At 38.7% G+C, this 18034-nt stretch overlaps 1 protein-coding gene across 1 annotated transcript in view; it reads left to right on the top strand.

The window, feature by feature from the left end:
- The first annotated feature begins 999 nt into the window (after positions 1-999).
- The window catches only part of PARP15 (poly (ADP-ribose) polymerase family, member 15), a 53140-nt gene continuing 36105 nt past the window's right edge, over positions 1000-18034 (top strand). Inside the window, exon 1 of the mRNA XM_011950801.1 lies at positions 1000-1231. Within this exon, the coding sequence (XP_011806191.1) occupies positions 1229-1231 (3 nt within the window). The 5' untranslated portion in view covers positions 1000-1228. The remainder of the gene's footprint in view (positions 1232-18034) is intronic.

Below are 18034 nucleotides of genomic sequence, written 5' to 3'. Positions count from 1 at the left end.
ATCCATACGTCCAAATACCAACCATAGACCCCAACCTTAATGACATCCCTTAACAGCAGGAAGTAGCCAGACAGACCACGGCGCCCCTTGTCACTATTATCAATAAAAGGTTGGACTGTTTGGATGAACGGAGGCAAGATGGCACAGTTCCGGGTTCTTCACCATCAACTTTCCCGCGCCCAGGAAAGACATGGGTTGACTGCGCAGGCGCAACCTGACCTCCAACGGAGAAAAACCGGAACCCGCCTAGCCACGCCTACCGCCTGGCCCCAGACCGGCCTATGTCCCACCCACTGCCCTCCCACTCCCAGGCCCAGGACATAAAAGCCGCTCCCATGAACTTCCTCAGCCCCTACTCCTGTCCACTGCTTTGCGAACCTCCCCCGAGAGCTCCACCGGGTGACCCCCCCCTCCCTTGCCAGAGACCAACGGACCTCACCCCTCCCCCACAAAGCTGGCTGACCAAAAAATAAATATGCAGTTTTGCTCCTAGCCTGGCCTACTCGCTGCTCGTTTAATACTCGCCCTGGTGAGCCTAGAAAGCAAATCGGTTTCCTGGAAAGCAAATCAGTTTCCTAGAAAGCAAATCAGTTGGGGCAGAGGGGAACCTGACTCCAGACCCCGCTTAGGGAGCACAGGAAAGAACCCAGTGTATTTTTCTAAAGATGGGTGTGTAGGGAGATTTGGGGGGCAGGGAATGGGATGCCCAGCAGAAAAGGAAAGGAATACTGATTTTTGTGTTTTAATGTGTCAGGCATTCTACAGACTTTATCTCATTTAATCTTCATGATAACAACATAAAATAGCTATGGCTGTGCCCACTGTACAGATGCTATCAACTAAGGCTATACAACTAATAAAATTGCAGAGCCCAGGACTTTGACCCAGGATTTGTCTGGCAGCAACATCTCTCTCAAAGGTCGACAAAATCCTGAGGCAGCTGTTTGCAGACTCCAGGCCTCAATGTTGGCAGAAGCGGTTTTCAGAAAAAAGAAAGCGAAAGAAGTTTGAGGCACAAGCCTGTTGGGTGGGACACACCGGCCGTCTGGGCGAGCCGAGGATGGTTGCCTTGGGCCCCTTCCCGCAGCTGCTCTGAGTCCAGGGGCTCCGACCTCCGAAGAACTTGCGAACGGAGTTGCACAGGTACTTCCAGAGCCGGACCCGGAGGCGGGAAACGTGCGGCTGGAAACCTTGGCTTCAGGCCTTCCGCCGCTTTTCCTTTGGGAGGATGGTGAGGAGCGCGGGGGATGGGTGGGAGAAGGGGACAGCAGGGCTGAGCCCGGGGCCCGCGAGACCCAGCAGCCCGGGCAGGCGCAGAGACCCCACGCCACGCAGAACCCTCTCTTCCAGGGGGCGCTGACTACAGTGACTTGCCTGTTCCGAAAGAGGGGGGAGCGTGCTGCTTCTTTTTCCTTAGGATTTCTGGTCTCCCCCCTGCTGGCCCCGCTTAAAATTTAAAAGTTCTTTATAAAGTTTGAAGGGATATGAGTCCTTTATTTGTGATATGTGTTATGAATATGTCCTCCCAATTTATTTTTTGAGTTTGCATATGGTGGCTTTTTTTTTCTTTGCCATGCAAATATTTTAAATTTTGTGTAGTCAGACTTACCAGTCTTTTATTTTATGACGTCTAGACTTTTAGTCATATTTTAATATATAGCTTTTAGTCACATTCTTCCCTACACCCAAGTTATAGAAGAATTCACTTATGCTTACTTCTAGTACTTGAACTGATTTATTTTTTACATTTAGATCTATAATACATTTGGAGTGTGTTATTGTGTGTGGTTTGAGGAGTGAATCTAATTACTTTTTTTTCAAATGGGTTTCAAGCTGTCCCAACACCATTTATTATAAAGGTTATCCCTGTCCCAGTAACTTGAGATACCAGCTTTATGATGTACTAGACTTTCATATGTAGTTTGGGTATTTCTGGACCTTCTCTTTTCGTCCATTGACCTGTTCATTCATCTGCTTTAGAGAGGCTTTGCTGTATGTTTTTCCTAGAGAATGCTTCCTTGTCACTATTTTCCTAGCTATTCTTGTTGTTTATTTTTCCTTATGAACTTTTCTGATGTATGATCAGTTAAAAAAAAAAAAGAAAAGAAAAACTCTGTGGAATTTTTATTGGGATTGCATAAAATTAATAAATTATAGAGAACTGATATCTTTAGGTGGTGTTGACATGGTCTAACCTAATGTGCTGTGAAAGACTGAGAATTTGAGTATGTAATGTATATGATATTAAATTGTGAATTGGTGGGACATAGGTAACAGCTTATCAACAGTTGTAGATACTGGTACTTCATATCCTCTTAAGGAAAATTTTCCTCCAAATTTTAAGCTGGAAAGTCACTAAAATGACTTTTAAAAAGAATTACAATACATGACTTTAAAAATTTTTTTTGTGTGTGTATGTTAAGAATTGTGTACAAATTGAAATTTCTGTGTACTGATCCTTGACACAACCAGTGAAATCTCCATTATGAAAGAATGTTTTGAAGCACGTACAAAAGGAAGCAAAACAAAGGATGCATTTTCATTGTTTAAGTCGACTTTTGTGTCTTTAAAGAAGGTTTATAGTTATCTTCACATAAAACATTTCTTGTTTAATTTTTTTCTCAATATTATATATGAGATTTTCTCATTCGCTAGATTGTCTATTTACGTGTATATATGCTTTGATGTTTTCTTTCATTTAAAAAAATTAAGGTGTAATTTACAGACAGCTTTTCTATATTTAGAAAATTCATACTTTTTAGTGTATAGTTCTGTGAGTTTTGACAAATGTTTACCAGTACAATGAAGATAAAAAGAGTTTTCTATCAGTTTCTTTGTCTTCAACCTCTTCACTCAAGATGAGCTCCTGGCAACCACTAGGGGTCATATTTTGGTCCCTAAAGTTCCAGAATGTCATGTAAATAAAATCATCCAGCAGAGAGTCTATGGAGCCTTAGGTATCACCAGTTTGTTACTGCTTGCTATTAATAGTTAAATTCCACTGTGGTCAGAAAACATATTTTTCATTATTTGAATTCTTTAAAACCTATGTATTGAGGGCCGGTGGCTCACACTTGTAATCCCAGCACTTTGGGAGGCCAAGGTGGGTGGATCACTTGAGGTCAGGAGTTCAAGATCAGCCTGGCGAACATGGTAAAACCTCGTCTCTACTAAAAATACAAAAATTAGCCAGGTCTGGTGGCACACGCCTGTAGTTCCAGCTACTCGAGAGGCTGAGGCAGGAGAATTGCTCGAACCTGGGAGGCAGAGGTTGCAGTGAGCTGAGATCGTGCCATTGCACTCCAGCCTGGGTGACAGAGCAAGACTCTGTCTCAACAACAACTATACACACACACACACACACACACACACACACACACACAGAGAGAGAGAGAGAGAGAGAGAGAGACGTTTGTCTTATGGACAGAATACGATCTATCTTGGTAAATTCCCAAGCACACTTGAAAACAAAGTACATTCTCTCACTGGGTAGAGTGTTCTATAAATGTGAATTAGGTGGAGTTGGTTGTTGTTCAAGTCCTCATGTCCTACTGATTTTATGTCTACTTGTTCTATCAGTTATTAAGAGAGGATGATGTAATCTCCAACTATAATTGTGGATTTGTTTATTTTCTCCTCAGAGTTCTATTAGTTTTGGCTTCATATATTTTGAAGCTCTGTTATTAGGAATAAAATGTTCAGGATTATTTCCTCCTGATGAATTGATTCATTTGTAATTATGAAATGACATTTTTACCCTTGATAATATTTGCACTGAAATCTACCAAGTTTCTTTTTCTTTTATTTTTAAAAATAATGATAAAATACATATAACATCAGATTTACCATCTTAACCATTTTTAAGTATACAGTTCAGCAGTGTTAAGTGTGTTTACATTGTTGCATAGGCAATCTTCAGAACTTTTTCATCTTGCAAAACTGAAACAGTATGTATTTTTTTGGGGGGGGGACTGACATTTCACTTAGCATAATGTCTTCAGGGTTCATCCATGTGATACCATGTGTCAGAATTTCCCTCCTTTTTAAGGCTGAATAATATTTTATTATGTATATATAAAAATATTTTGTTTATACATTCACCTATTAAGGGATTTGGGTTGCTTCCATCTTTTGGCTATTGTGACTAATAATAATAAACTTGGGTGTACAAATACAGTCATGCTCTGCATAATGAAGTTTCAGTCAGTGATCGACCATGTAAACAATGTTGGTCCTGGAAGATTATAATACTGTGTTTTTACTGTACCTTTTCTATATTTAGGTATGTTCAATACACAAATACCATTGTGTTACAATTGCCTGTAGTATTCAGCACGGTAACATGCTATATAGATTTGTAGCCTAGGAGCAATAGACTATACCATGTAGCCTAGGTGTATAGTAGGCTATACCATCTAGGTTTGTGTAAGTACACTCTATGATGTTCACACAATGACAGAATTACCTAATAACACATTTATCAGACTGTATCCCCATCATTAAGTGACAAATTACTGTATCTCTTCAAGATCCTGTTTTCAATTCTTTTGTATTTATATCCAGAACTGGGATTGCTGGATCATATGGTAATCCTATTTTTAATTTTTTTAGGACTGCCATGCTGTTTTCCATAGCAACCGAATCATTTTTACATTCCCACCAGCAGTACACAAAGATTCCAATTTCTTCACATCCTTGACAATACTTATTATTTATTTTCTTTCTTCCTTTCTGTCTTCCTTTGCTTTCCTTTTCTTTTACAGCACCCATCCTAATGGATGTGAGGTGATATTCCACCGAGGTTTTGATTTTTGTTTCCCTAATGATTAGCAGTGTTGAGCATCTTTTTATATTCTTGTCGTCCATTTGTATATCTTCTTTGGAGAAATGTCTATTCAAGTCCTTGGCCCATTTTAAATCAGGTTTTTGTTGAAGTTGAGTTGCAGGAGTTCTTTGTATGTTCTGAATATTAACCTCTTCACAAATATATGATTTGCAAATATTTTCTCCTGTTCTGTAGGTCACCTTTTTATTCTGTTGATTGTTTCCTTTGCAATGCAGTTTTTTGCTTCACATAGTCCATTTGTTTATTCTTACTTTTATTGCCTGTATTTTTGGTGTCATATCCAAAAAATCATTGCCAAATTCAATGCCATGAAACTTTTCTTTTTTGGTCCATTGTTCTATATGTCTTCTTTATGCCTGTACTGTACTGTTTTGATTACCGTAGCTTTGTAATATGTTTTGAAATCAGGATGTGAAAGACCACCAGCTTAGTTATTCATTCTTAAGATAGTTTTGGCTATTTGGAGATTAAAAGTGATTTAAAAAATAAAAGAACCAGTCTTTTATATTTACTTACATTTTACCATTTTTCATCTAGCATTATTTTTGTTCTCTCTGAAGACCTTCTTTTAACATTTCAACATTTCTTATAGCACTGGTCCACTGATGATGAGTTCTTTCAGCTTTTGCATGTCTGAAAGGTTTTTATTTCACATTTATTGTGAATGATATTTCCTTTTTTTTTTTTTTTTTTTTGAATCAAGGTCTCCCTCTGTCATCCAGGCTGGAGGGCAGTGGTGCAAACACTGCTCACTGCAGCCTTGACTTCCTGGGCTCAAGCGATCCTCTCACCTCAACCTCCTGAGTAGCTGGGACCACAGGCATGCACCACCTTGGCACTCAGCTGGTTTTTAAACATTTTTTGTAGAAATGGGGTCTCACTATATTGCCCAAGCTGGTCTTCAACCCCCAGGCTCAAGCAGTTCTCTCACCTCAGCCTCTCAAAGTGTTGAGATTAAATGTTGGAGCCACTGCACCCAGCATGAATGACATTTTCTAAGTTGACAGTTAAAGATACTGCTCTACTGTTTTCTGGGTTGCATTGTTTCTAACTGGAAGTCTGCTGTCATTCTTATTTTTATCTTTCCGTGTGTAATTCTTTTTCCTTTGACTGCTTTTCAGATTTTCTCCTTATCACTGGTTTTAAGCAAGTATGATGTGTCTAGGTGTAGTTCTTCTTCATGTTTATCGTGTTTTTTGGTTTATAGTTTTCATCAAATTTGAAATTTTGGGGGGCATAATTTCTTCGAGTATTTTCTTCTGTACCATCCTGTCTCTCTTTCATATTAGTCCACTTAACTTTTGCCATAGCTTACTAATACTTTATTCATTATCTTCTGTGTCTTTCATTTTGCTTGCTTTCCATTGCTGTGACTTAAATTTCACTTGTCTTTTCTTTCTGCTGTATATAATTATGCTGTTAATCCCATACAATGTTTTTTGTTTGTTTGTTTGTTTGTTTACCTCAGACATTGTATTTTTTCTCTCTAGGAGTTTGATTTGGTTCTCCTTTATAGTAAGTGTCTGCTAAGTATGCCCGTGTTTTCCTCTACCTTCTTGGAAGTATGAAATATCATTATAATAATTGTTTTAATATCTTTGTCTACTAATTCTATCATCTGTATCTTTTTCTTTTTTTGAGATGGATTATTGCTCTTGTTGCCCAAGCTGGAGTGCAATGGTGTGATCTCAGCTCACTGCAACCTCTGTTTCCCAGGTTCAAGCAATTCTCCTTCCTCAGCCTCCCAAATAGCTGGGATTACAGGTGCCTGCCACCATGCCTGGCGGGTTGTTTTTTGAATTTTAAGTAGAGACAGGGTTTCACTATGTTGGTCAGGCTGGTCTCAAACTCCTGACCTTAGGTGATCCACCCACCTTGGCCTCCTAAAGTGCTGGGATTACAGGTGTGAGTCACCATGCCCAGCCTGTATCATTTTTAAATTAATTTCAATTGATTTATTTTTCTCTTCATTATGCATTATATATTGCTACTTTTTTCATGCCTAGTAATTTTTGATTGGATGCCAGACATTATACGAATTTCACCTTGTCGAGTCCTGGATATTTTTGCACTTTAACAAATATTCTTGAGATTGTATCTGGGTTACAGTTAAGTTACTTGAGAACTGTTTCACCCTTTTGAGGCTTGCTTTTAAGCTTTGTTAGGCAGGAGCAGAGTGACCTTTAATCTATAGTTAATTTTTACATCATGGAGGCAAAACCCTTCTGAATGCTCTACCTTATACCATAAGCATTATGAGATTTTTCTACTGTGGCTATTAAGAACAGGCACTATTCCTGGCCCTTTTGTCATTTGAAAGGCAAGGGGGATACTCTGTAGACTTCTGGAGCTCTTTGCGCAACTCTCTCCTCTCCAGTACTCTGACCTGTAATTTCTAGTCACTTTCGCCTCCTTTAAGTCCCAAGCCTGTCTGTCTCGTCACTCAGTGAGGCTTCCAGGCTTCCCCTGAGTTTCTTTTTCCTACTTTGTGGCTTGCACCGCTCTCCATGTGGTAAGCCTAGAAGGGAGCAATTGTAGAGTTCATCCTGTTTCTTCTCTCCGAGGAATCACTGTCCCATATTGCCTGTTATCAAATATCTCAAAAAAATTTGAGATATCTTTTAACCAAATTTCTAATTGTTTAAAGTGGGATAGGAAGTCTGTTACTCATATTTGCCTAAGTAGAAGTCCTAAAGCTTTTGATGTTTGCATGCTCATTTTGTATCTTGCTGCCAGCTGAGTTTTGTTTTTATTATTTATTTTTTCATTTAATTTAGGGTCTTCCAGGTATAAATCCTGTCACCTTCAAGCGAAGACAGTTTTATTTCACCTTTTTCTATTCTATGATCTTATTTTTTGACAAATATAATTGCATTAGTTAGTTCCTACAGAACAATGTAAAATCAGTTACCATACTTACCTTGTTCCTGACGTTAATGAAAAAATACCTACAGAGTTTTCCTAAGTATAATGCTCCTTTAAGATTGAAGTACATCTGTTTTTATTATGTGAAGGAAATAGTCATCCATTTCTTTCTTTCTTTTTTTTTTTTTCGAGATCGAGTTTCACTCTTGTTGCCCAAGCTGGAGTACAATGGCAATATCTTGGCTCACTACAACCTCCACATCCTGGATTCAGGAGATTCTTCTGCTTCAGCCTCTCAAGTATCTGGGATTACAGGTATGTGTGACCATGCCTGGCTAATTTTTGCATTTTTAGTAGAGATGGGGTTTCTCCATGTTGGTCATGCTGGTCTTGAACTCCTGACCTCAGGTGATCCACCCGCCCTGGCCTCCCAAAGTGCTGGGATTACAGGCATGAGCTACCATGCTGGGCCCATTTCTATTTTTCAAGAGATTTTGTTAGGAATCAGTGTTAAATTTGATCTAAGCTTTTTCAGTATTTTTGGAAATAATCATATTGGTGATTCACCATAATATGGTGAATTATAGTAATAGATTTTTGAAAATTGATCCATTCTTGATTTGCTTGACTTTTATGTAACTCATATTCTAGTGCTTTAAACATTGATATCTATGAAGTGCCCTTTTGTCACTGAACTAAACTGGGTTTATTTGCTTGTGCAATGGAAAGCCAAATACTAAAGTACCAGGTTTTTGCAGTGAGAAAGATTTATTCTGAGTGAGCTGACACAAAGACAGGAGGAAGTGCTTACATCTACCTAGCTACTCAGGAGGCTGAGGTGGGAGGATCACTTAAGCCCAGGAGGTCAAAGCTGCAGAGAGTAGTGTTTGTACTTCGGTACTCTGGCCTGAGTGACAGAGGGAGACCTTGTTTAAATCTGTCTCTCCAAGCTGGAGACTGGGTCAGATTTTATAGCCACAGAATAATGGGATATGATCTGATTGGATCTTGCAATGAGGTAATGCTAGGAGACATGATATGACTGGATCCTGTTATGGAGTGACATCAGGGTTTGATCTGATTGGATCCTGGATCCTGCCATGTAGTGTCCACCACTTAATACAGTTCCCGTTCCTTGCTGCTGAGCACTTAGGTTCTGCCCGTGGTTGCACATTTGGGTGTTCAGTTATGTGACCTTCAACCTGGGGGTCTATGGCAACTGAAAAACAACTTGCAACTTTGTTACATAAAAGCTGAACCACATTGGTCTAGTGCATTTACATTTTTGCATACTGAATTCACCCTCTCATGAATCATCTGATAGAAGACGATTTTGATTTATCACATGGACTCCATAAACTGCCATCCCCTATTCCATTTCTGGAACTTTAGACAGTTTACCACCTTGTTTGAGGACAGAGCCTTGTGTTCCATTGTGTTAATTTATCAACCTACATTTCTTGAGTAACTGCTGTTTTGCAAAAGTCTTTAAAACTAACGTTTTAGTATTTTATACGAATCCATTTCAATTGCCATTGATAGATCTTCTATTTGCTTCATTAGTTGCAACATTTTCACCTTAGTACAATTAATTAAATAAATATAGAACTTTTATTCTACTACTTTTGGGGTGTTAAAAGTTAAAAATTGTAACCCATTAGGGTTAGTTTTACTGTGATTAGGTGTTGATTGTGAGGTATGAATTGATGTTTAATTTTCTTCATAATAAAACCCAACTTTTCCAACAATATTTATTAAATTATGATTCATCTATCCACTCTCCTTAATATTTCATACGTTAAGCGTATTTTTTTTTTTTTCTATCACCTCTGTTGGAGGGTAGTGGCCTAATCACGGCTCACTCTAACCTGGGACTCCTGGGCTCAAGGGATCCTCCCACCTCAGCCTCCTAAGTAGCTAGGACTACAGGAACACACCACCATGCCCAGCTAATGTTTTGAAAAGTTTTTGTATAGATGAGGACTTGCTGTGTTGCCTGGACTGGTCTCAGATTCCTGGCCTGAAGTAATCCTCCCACCTCAGCTTCCCAAAGTACTGGGATTACAGGCATGAGCCAACATGCCCAACATGCCCATATGTTAAACTTTTTGAGAGATTAAGGCTTATTTCTAGAATTGCTATTGTGGTTCTTATATTATCCATTCTTAACTTAGAACTATTTAGTTTTATAATTGTTATTTAAGGATGCATTTTTAAAAAATAAGCTTTAATTTTTGGAGTAGTTTTAGGTTCCCAGCACAATTTAGCAGAAAGTACAGAGTTCCTATATATCCCTCACACCCCACCCCCACACAATCCCCCCAACTATCAACATCCAACGCCAGAGTGGTACATTTGTCACAATTTATAAACCTACATTGACCCATCATTATCACCCAAGCCCCTAGTTTATATTTGGGTTCACTCTTGGTGCTGTACATTCTGTGGATTTTGACAATGTTTAATAATATGTATATACCATTATAGTATCATACAGAATAATTTCACTGCCTTAAAAACTCTCTGTGCTCTGCTATTCATCTTCCTTCTTGGCAACAGCTGATCTTTTTACTGCCTCCATAATTCTGCCATTTCCAGAATGTCATATAGTTGGAATCATACTGTATTTTGCCTTTTCAGATGGACTTTTTTCACTTAGTTATATGCCTTAAGTTTCCTCTATGGTTGTGGGGGTGTGTGTGTGTGTGTGTGGTGTCTTGATAACTCATTTCTTTTTAGCACTAAATAATATTCCCTTGTCTGAATGTACTGTAGATTATGTATCCATTCACCTACTGCAGGACATCTTGGTTGCTTCCAAGCTTTGTCAATTATGACTAAAGCTGCTATAAATATGTATATGCAGATTTTTGCATGGGCAAAAGTTGTCGAGTCAATTGGATAAATACCAATGAGCACGACTGTTGAATCATATGAGAAGAGTATGTTTAGATTTGTAAGAAACTGCAAGACTGTCTTCAAAGTAGCTGTACCATTTTGCAATCCCATCAACAGCAAATGAGTGTTCCTGTTGTTCCACATCCTTGCCAGCATTTGGTGGTGTCAGTGTTCTGGATTTTCACCATTCTAACAGGCGTATAGGGTAGCTCACTGTTGTTTTGTTTTTATTTTTATTTACTTATTTTTGAGCTGGAGTCTCGCGCTATCCCCGAGGCTGGAGTGCAGTGGTGCAATCACTCACTGCAGCCACAACCTCCTGGGCTCAAGTGATCCTTCCACCTCAGCCTCTCTGGTAGCTGGGACTATAAGCCACCACACCTGGCTTATTTTGTTTATTTTTTGTAGAGATGAGGTCTCACTATATTGTCCAGGTCTTGAAGTCCTGGACTCAAGAAATCCTCCCTTCTCAGTCTCCTAAAGTACTAGGATTACAGGCTGGTGTTAGACACTTCACCCGGCTTCATTGTTGTTTGAATTTGCAACTCACTAACATGATGTGCATCTTTTCATATGCTTATTTGCTGTCTGTATATCTTCCTTGGTGAAGTGTCTGTTCACATCTTTTGCTCATTTTATTTTTTGTTTTTTGTTTTTTTTTTTTAGATATTTTATTTTATTTTAATTATTTATTTATTTTTATTATACTTTAACTTCTAGGGTACATGTGCATAGCATGCAGGTTTGTTACATATGTATACTTGTGCCATGTTGGTGTGCTGCACCCAACAACTCGTCAGCACCCATCAATTCATCATTTTTATCATGTATAACTCCCCAGTGCAATCCCTCTCCCCTCCCCCCTCCCCATGATAGGCCCCAGTGTGTGATGCTCCCCTTCCCAAGTCCAAGTGATCTCATTGTTCAGTTCCCACCTATGAGTGAGAACATGCGGTGTTTGGTTTTCTCTTCTTGTGATAGTTTGCTAAGAATGATGGTTTCCAGCTGCATCCATGTCCCTACAAAGGATGTAAACTCATCCTTTTTTATGGCTGCATAGTATTCCATGGTGTATATGTGCCACATGTCTTTTGCTCATTTTAAAATTTGGTGTTTTTAAAAAAAATTGTTGACTTTTAAGAGTTCTTTGTATATTTTAGATAACACTTCATCAGATACGTCTTCTGCAAAAATTTTCTCCCAGTCTGTGGAAAGATGCATTTTAAAGTGTAGCAAGCCAAGTTCCTAATCACTTCCTTTGGTATTATCTTTTTAAAAATATATACATTTTGCTTTCATTTTATCAAATTTTATAGTTTATCATGTTAGTGTCTTGAGATTGAATTAAAAGTTTTATTTTATTAGATCTATAATTTAGCTTGGAGACTATTATTATTTGTACTATATTTACACATGAGCAGAGACTATCTGTTGAGGCTTATTTTTTCCATTAAAATTAAGTTATTCTGTTAATATGATCTCATATATCTATATATTTTCTAGGAATTGGTTTATTGATTTTTTTTGGCTTATTAATTCTTGTTTTTTGATACCAGCTTTATTAAGACATAATTTACATGCCATAAAATTCACTCTTTAAAAATGTGCAATTCAGTGGTTGTTAGTATGTTTACGGAGTCCACTGCTATCTGCTTTTAGAAATTTTCAGCAAGGTGTGGTGGCTCATACCTGTAATCCCTGCTACTGCAGAAGGTGAGGTGGGAGGATCACTTGAGCCAGGGAGATTGAGGCTGCAGTGAACCATGATTGTGCCATTGCACTCAAGCCTGGGTGACAGAGCAAGACTGTCTCTAAAAAATAAAAATAAATAAAGAAATTTTCATCACGACAAAAGAAACTCCGTATGCATTAGCAGTTACCCCTTATTTCCTCCTCCCTCTCCCTTAAATCCTGGTAACCACGATTATACTTTCTGTCTTCATGGATTTATATATTCTGGACATTTCATATAAATGGAATCATACAATATGTGGCCTTTTGTGACTGGCTTCTTTCACTTAGCATGTTTTCAAGGTATGTTGTCAAATGTATAGGAACTTCATTACTTTTTCTTCTTTTAACCAAATAATATTCCATTGTATGAATATATCACCTTTTATTTATCCATTCGAATGATGGACATTTGGGTTGTTTCTACTTTTTTTTTTTTTTGAGATGGAGTCTCACTCTGTTGCCCAGGCTGGAGTGCAGTGGCACCATCTTGACTCACTGCAAGCTCCACCTCCCAGGTTCAGGCCGTTCTCCTGCCTCAACCTCCCAAGTAGCTGGGACTACAGGTGCCCGCCACCACGCCTGGCTAATTTTTTTGTATTTTTAGTAGAGACGGGTTTTCACTATGTTAGCCAGGATGGTCTCGATCTCCTGACCTCATGATCCGCCCATCTCGGCCTCCCAAAGTGCTGGGATTGCAGGTGTGAGCCACCGTACCTGGCCTGTTTCTACTTCTTGGCGATTGTGAATAATGCTGCTGTGAACATTTGTTGTCTCAGTCAGCTTGGGCTGCTGTATCAAATATCACAGACTGGATGATTTCAAAAATGAACTTTTTTTCTCGTAAGTTGGAGGCTGGAGGTTTGCGATCAGGGTCCCAGTGTGGTAGAGTTCTTAGTAAGGGCCCTCGTCCTGGTTTATCAATGGCCCCTACTTGCTGTTTCTTCACATGGGCTTGTCCCTTCATCTTCTTGTATTAATCCCATCATGGAGTCCACCCTCATGACCTCATCTAAACGTAATTGTCTCCCAAGAGCCCCAGCTCCAAATACAATCACATTGGGAATTAGGACTTCAACTTAAGAATTTAGAGAGGAACACAAACATTCAGTCCATAGCATTTTTGTAGAGGTTACTGTGTGGACGTATGTTTTCATGCCTGTTAGGTATATACCTTGAAGTGAAATTGCTGAGTCATGTGGTAACTAACTTTTTAAGGAACTGATACACTATTTTCCTAAATGGTTTCCTTATTTTATATTCCCACCAGCAATGTGTCTTTTTCATTTTAATCATCCTAGTGGCCTGAAGTGGCATCGCATTGTGATTTTGATTTCCACTTTCTTAATGGCTAATGATGTGCATCTTTTTAATGTCTTTATTGGCTATTTGTATATCTTCCTTTAAGAAATGTCTATTCAAATCCTTTGTTGTTTTTTAAATTGGATTTTTAAAAATTGTTGACTTGTGAGAGATCTTTATATATTCTAGGTACAAGTCTTATTGGCTATATGATTTGAAAATATTTTCTCCCATTCTGTGAGTTGTCTTCACTTTCTCAATCATGTTATTATTTTTTATTTTCACAATACGTTGTATTATTTGTAAAGCATAACTTCTTTTTTTTTTTTTTGAGACGGAGTCTCAGTGCAGTGGCACGATCTTGGCTCACTGCAAGCCCCGCCTCCCAGGTTCACGCCATTCTCCTGCCTCAGCCTCCCGAGTAGTTGTAACTATAGGTGCCCTCCACCATGCCCGGCTAATTTTTTTGTATTTTTAGTAGAGAAGGGGTTTCACTGTGTTAGCCAGGATGGTCTCGATCTCCTGACCTCATGATCCACCTGCCTCGGCCTCCCAAAGTGCTGGGATTATAGGCATGGGCCACCACACCCGGCCTGTAAAGCATAACTTTTTATCATTTTCATTTCTATACTTATCCTCTTTCTTTTCCTCACCTTATTTTGATGACCAAGAAGAGTTCCAAATAACATGTTGAAGCAAAGTAGTGACAGAACACATATCTGACTTTTGTTTTATTTTGATTTTTGCTACTTCTAAGGAGAGTGACTTTTCTTCTTCACTGTGAATACTATTGACTTTGACTCTTTATTATGCTAAGGGAAAGCTCCTTTATTTCTCTTTCAAAGATAAAAAACAATGAAAAATGGAAGTCAGAGTCTCTATTGTCCCCTTCCTTTGTGATAAAGGTCTACTCAAACCCAGTCTTCTTTTTGAATAAGGAACACTTATGTGTCTTGGTTACATCTATAGACTGTCCTTTTGTTATGCAGTAACAGAAACTTCTTTGTGGTAAAATGTTGTAGCTCTATTAATTTAAATCATTGGATGATCACCATCATTTACTATCATGTTTGTTACTTTTTTCCCCCATGATTTGATGAGTAAATCTGACTTTACAAAATATAATGTTTAACTTTGTGCAATATTTTAGCCAATGAGTTACCACTGGCTTTGTTATTAAAAGAATAAGACAATGAATCAAATCTATTTTCTTCCAAAGTATTTAAAAATAGAAAGTAATATAAAGGCCAAATCCTTTCAAATCTCAAGTCAGACATAAAAACATCCTGAGTGTCTCCTTAAAAATCAGTACGTTGGAACATTCGGGTACAACAGTAACGCTTTCCAGAAGAGTGGATAAAATGGAAGAAGTGGAAATGGATGAAATAGATGAATTTGCAAAAGAGATCCTTTACAAGTCTCTCTTTTGGTTGCACTTCACAATGTCCAAGACATCATGACTAAGAACATGCTAACCTTGCTCATGGAGTCTGTTAGTGGCCTGCCAGAAGCCAATGGTGACTTCAGGGTGGGAGTAATACCCAGCATTAAAGTTGTCACTTTTCTTAAAAATATTGGGGCCAGGCGCAGTGGCTTACGCCTGTAATCCCAGCACTTTGGGAGGCCAAGGCAGGCAGATCACAAGGTGAGGAGATCGAGACCATCGTCGCCAACATGGTGAAACTGCATCTCTTCTAAAAATACAAAAATTAGCTGGGCGTGGTGGTGCATGCCTGTAATCCCAGCTATTCAGGAGGCTGAGGCAGGAGAATTGCTTGAACCAGGGAGGCGGTTTTTGCAGTGAGCCGAGCTGAGATCGCGCCACTGCACTCCAGCCTGCTGACAGAGCAAGACTCTGTCTCAAAATAATAATAATAATAATAATAATAATTGGTAAGACAGATAATAGCTTTTACATCTCATTTGCAAACTATGGTTGCACACTACTTTGAGATTCCAGGCATCCCACAATGGGTCTTCATTAAAAGAATGAGATACCATCTCATGCCAATCAGAATGGTGATTAATAAAAAGTCAAGGAACAATAGATGGTGGCAAGCCTGCAGAGAAAGAAGAATGCTTTTACACCGTTGGTGGGAATGTAAATTGGTTCAACCATTGTGGAAGATGGTGTGGTGATTCCTCAAAGATCTAGAACCAGAAATACCACTCAACCCAGCAATCCCATTACTGGCAATATATCCAAAGGAATATAATTCATTCTGTTACAAAGATACATGCATGCATATGTTCATTACGGCACTTTTCACAACAGCAAACACATGGAATCAACCCAAATGCCCATTGATGATAGACTGAATAAAGAAAATGTGGTACATATATACCATGGAATACTATGCAGTCATAAAAAGGACGAGATCATGTCCTTTGCAGGGACATGAATAGAGCTGGAAGCCATTATCCTCAGCAAACTAACACAGGAACAGAAAACCGAACACCACATGTTCTTACTTATAAGCAGGAGCTGAACAGTGAGAACACATGAAAACAGGGAGGGGAACAGCACACACTGGGGCCTGCTGGGGGGTGAGGTGGGGGAAAGGAGAACATTAAGGAAAATAGCTAATGCATGCTGGGCTTAATACCAAGGTGATGGGTATTTAGGTGCAGCAGACCACCATGGCAAACATTTACCTATGTAACAAACCTGCATATCCTGCACATGTACCACAGAACTTAAAATAAAAATAAAAATAAAAACGAAAACCAGACAAGGCAAAGAAAGAGAGGAAAGTCAAGCATGCGCATAGCACTGGTCTAACCATTAAACTAATGTTAACTCTCTTAATCTCCTTGTGAGGCAAGTAGTATCATTATCCTCACTTTCTGGGTGAGGAAACTAAGGCATAGAGAACATGAATGACTTGCCCAAAGTCACACATTCAGTAATGGTGGAGCTGGGATTCAAATCCCAGGCAACCCTTGTTTTTAAGCCTTACAGTAAATGGCCTTTTTAATGTTACAGCCAGAATTCAAAATCAAATCTCTCTGACTCCAATGTGTGTGCCCTTATCCGCTATATCAGGAGTGAGCTCTGCTACTCCATTTTTGTAAATCATTTTATCTTCTAGTCACCTTGAACATTCAATTTGTAAATCATTTTATCTTCTAGTCACCTTGAACATATATATGCGTGTATGTATATATATATATATATATATAGACTAGAAGATAAAATCTATCTATCTATCTATCTATCTATCTATCTATCTATCTATCTATCTATCTATCCATCCATCCATATTTTTGAGACAGAGTCTCCCTCTGTCACCTAGGCTGGAGTGCAGTGGTGTAATCTCAGCTCACTGCAACCCCTGCCTCCCAGGTTAAAGCTATTGTCCTGCTTCAGCCTCCCAAGTAGCTAGGATTACAGAAGCCTGCCACCATGGCCAGCTAATTTTTTTGCATTTTTAATAGAGACGGGGTTTCACCACGTTGGCCAGGCTTGTCTTGAACTCCTGGCCTCAAGTGATCCATCCACCTTGGCGTCCCAAAGTGCTGGGATTACAGGTGTGAGCCACTGCACCAGGCCTGTTTACTCATTCAGAAAGTACAGGTAAAATCTGTCTCACAGGTTCATTGTGAAGATTAAATTGAGACAATATTTACAAAATATCTGACACATAACAGGTACCCAATAAATAAAGCTGTTACAATTATCAAATTAAGAACAAATGGGAAACACAAGTTACTAATTTGGTGAGAAGTAACAGGTATGAGTTGTGTTTTGGATAGCTGTAATTCTTAGCAGATACAAGCACAAATGTCATTATTAAATGTTAAATATTTCACTCTTTCATTTTCACTGTCCTTCATTGCTATCACCTCTGATATGAGTACTAAAATAAAACTATTTTTACTAGTAAAATGTATTTAAAATAGGCTAGGGAGTTCAATTAAGAAAAATATGGGAGAAAAAAGGCAAAAGAATTCACTTAGATGTAAAACCAGACCACTAAGTGATGGTCTATCTTCTGCTTGCCTGGGAAGTTATTGTTTCCCATGTTGACCCATTCCATCTTAGGGCAGTTCTAATTATTTAAAAATGTAGCTTTATGTTAAGCCCAAATATGTTTTACTATAGCTCTACATACCAGTGTAGAGTTGTAGAAATCATTCCTTCATAAGGCAGCCCTTCAAATGTCTAAAGACAACTGCTCTTGCATTCCACCCCACTCATTAACTCTACTCCTCAAGTCAAAGATCCTCATTCCCTTCTGCATACCCTCATGTGACATGGTTTTGCATCCTTTCAGGGCGTCGGTTTTTCTATTCTGAACATATCTAGTTTTCATAATCCTTTTGCAACATTTGGCACTTTGAAGTAACCACATACCACAAGTGTTGCCTGTTTTTAACAGTGAAAAGTAG

This window comes from Colobus angolensis, unplaced genomic scaffold (assembly GCF_000951035.1).
Source record: "Colobus angolensis palliatus isolate OR3802 unplaced genomic scaffold, Cang.pa_1.0 Scaffold31, whole genome shotgun sequence".
NCBI classification, from domain to species: domain Eukaryota; kingdom Metazoa; phylum Chordata; class Mammalia; order Primates; family Cercopithecidae; genus Colobus; species Colobus angolensis.
Note: the sequence above shows the minus strand (reverse complement) of the source record. Positions and strands in the feature narration are given on the sequence as shown.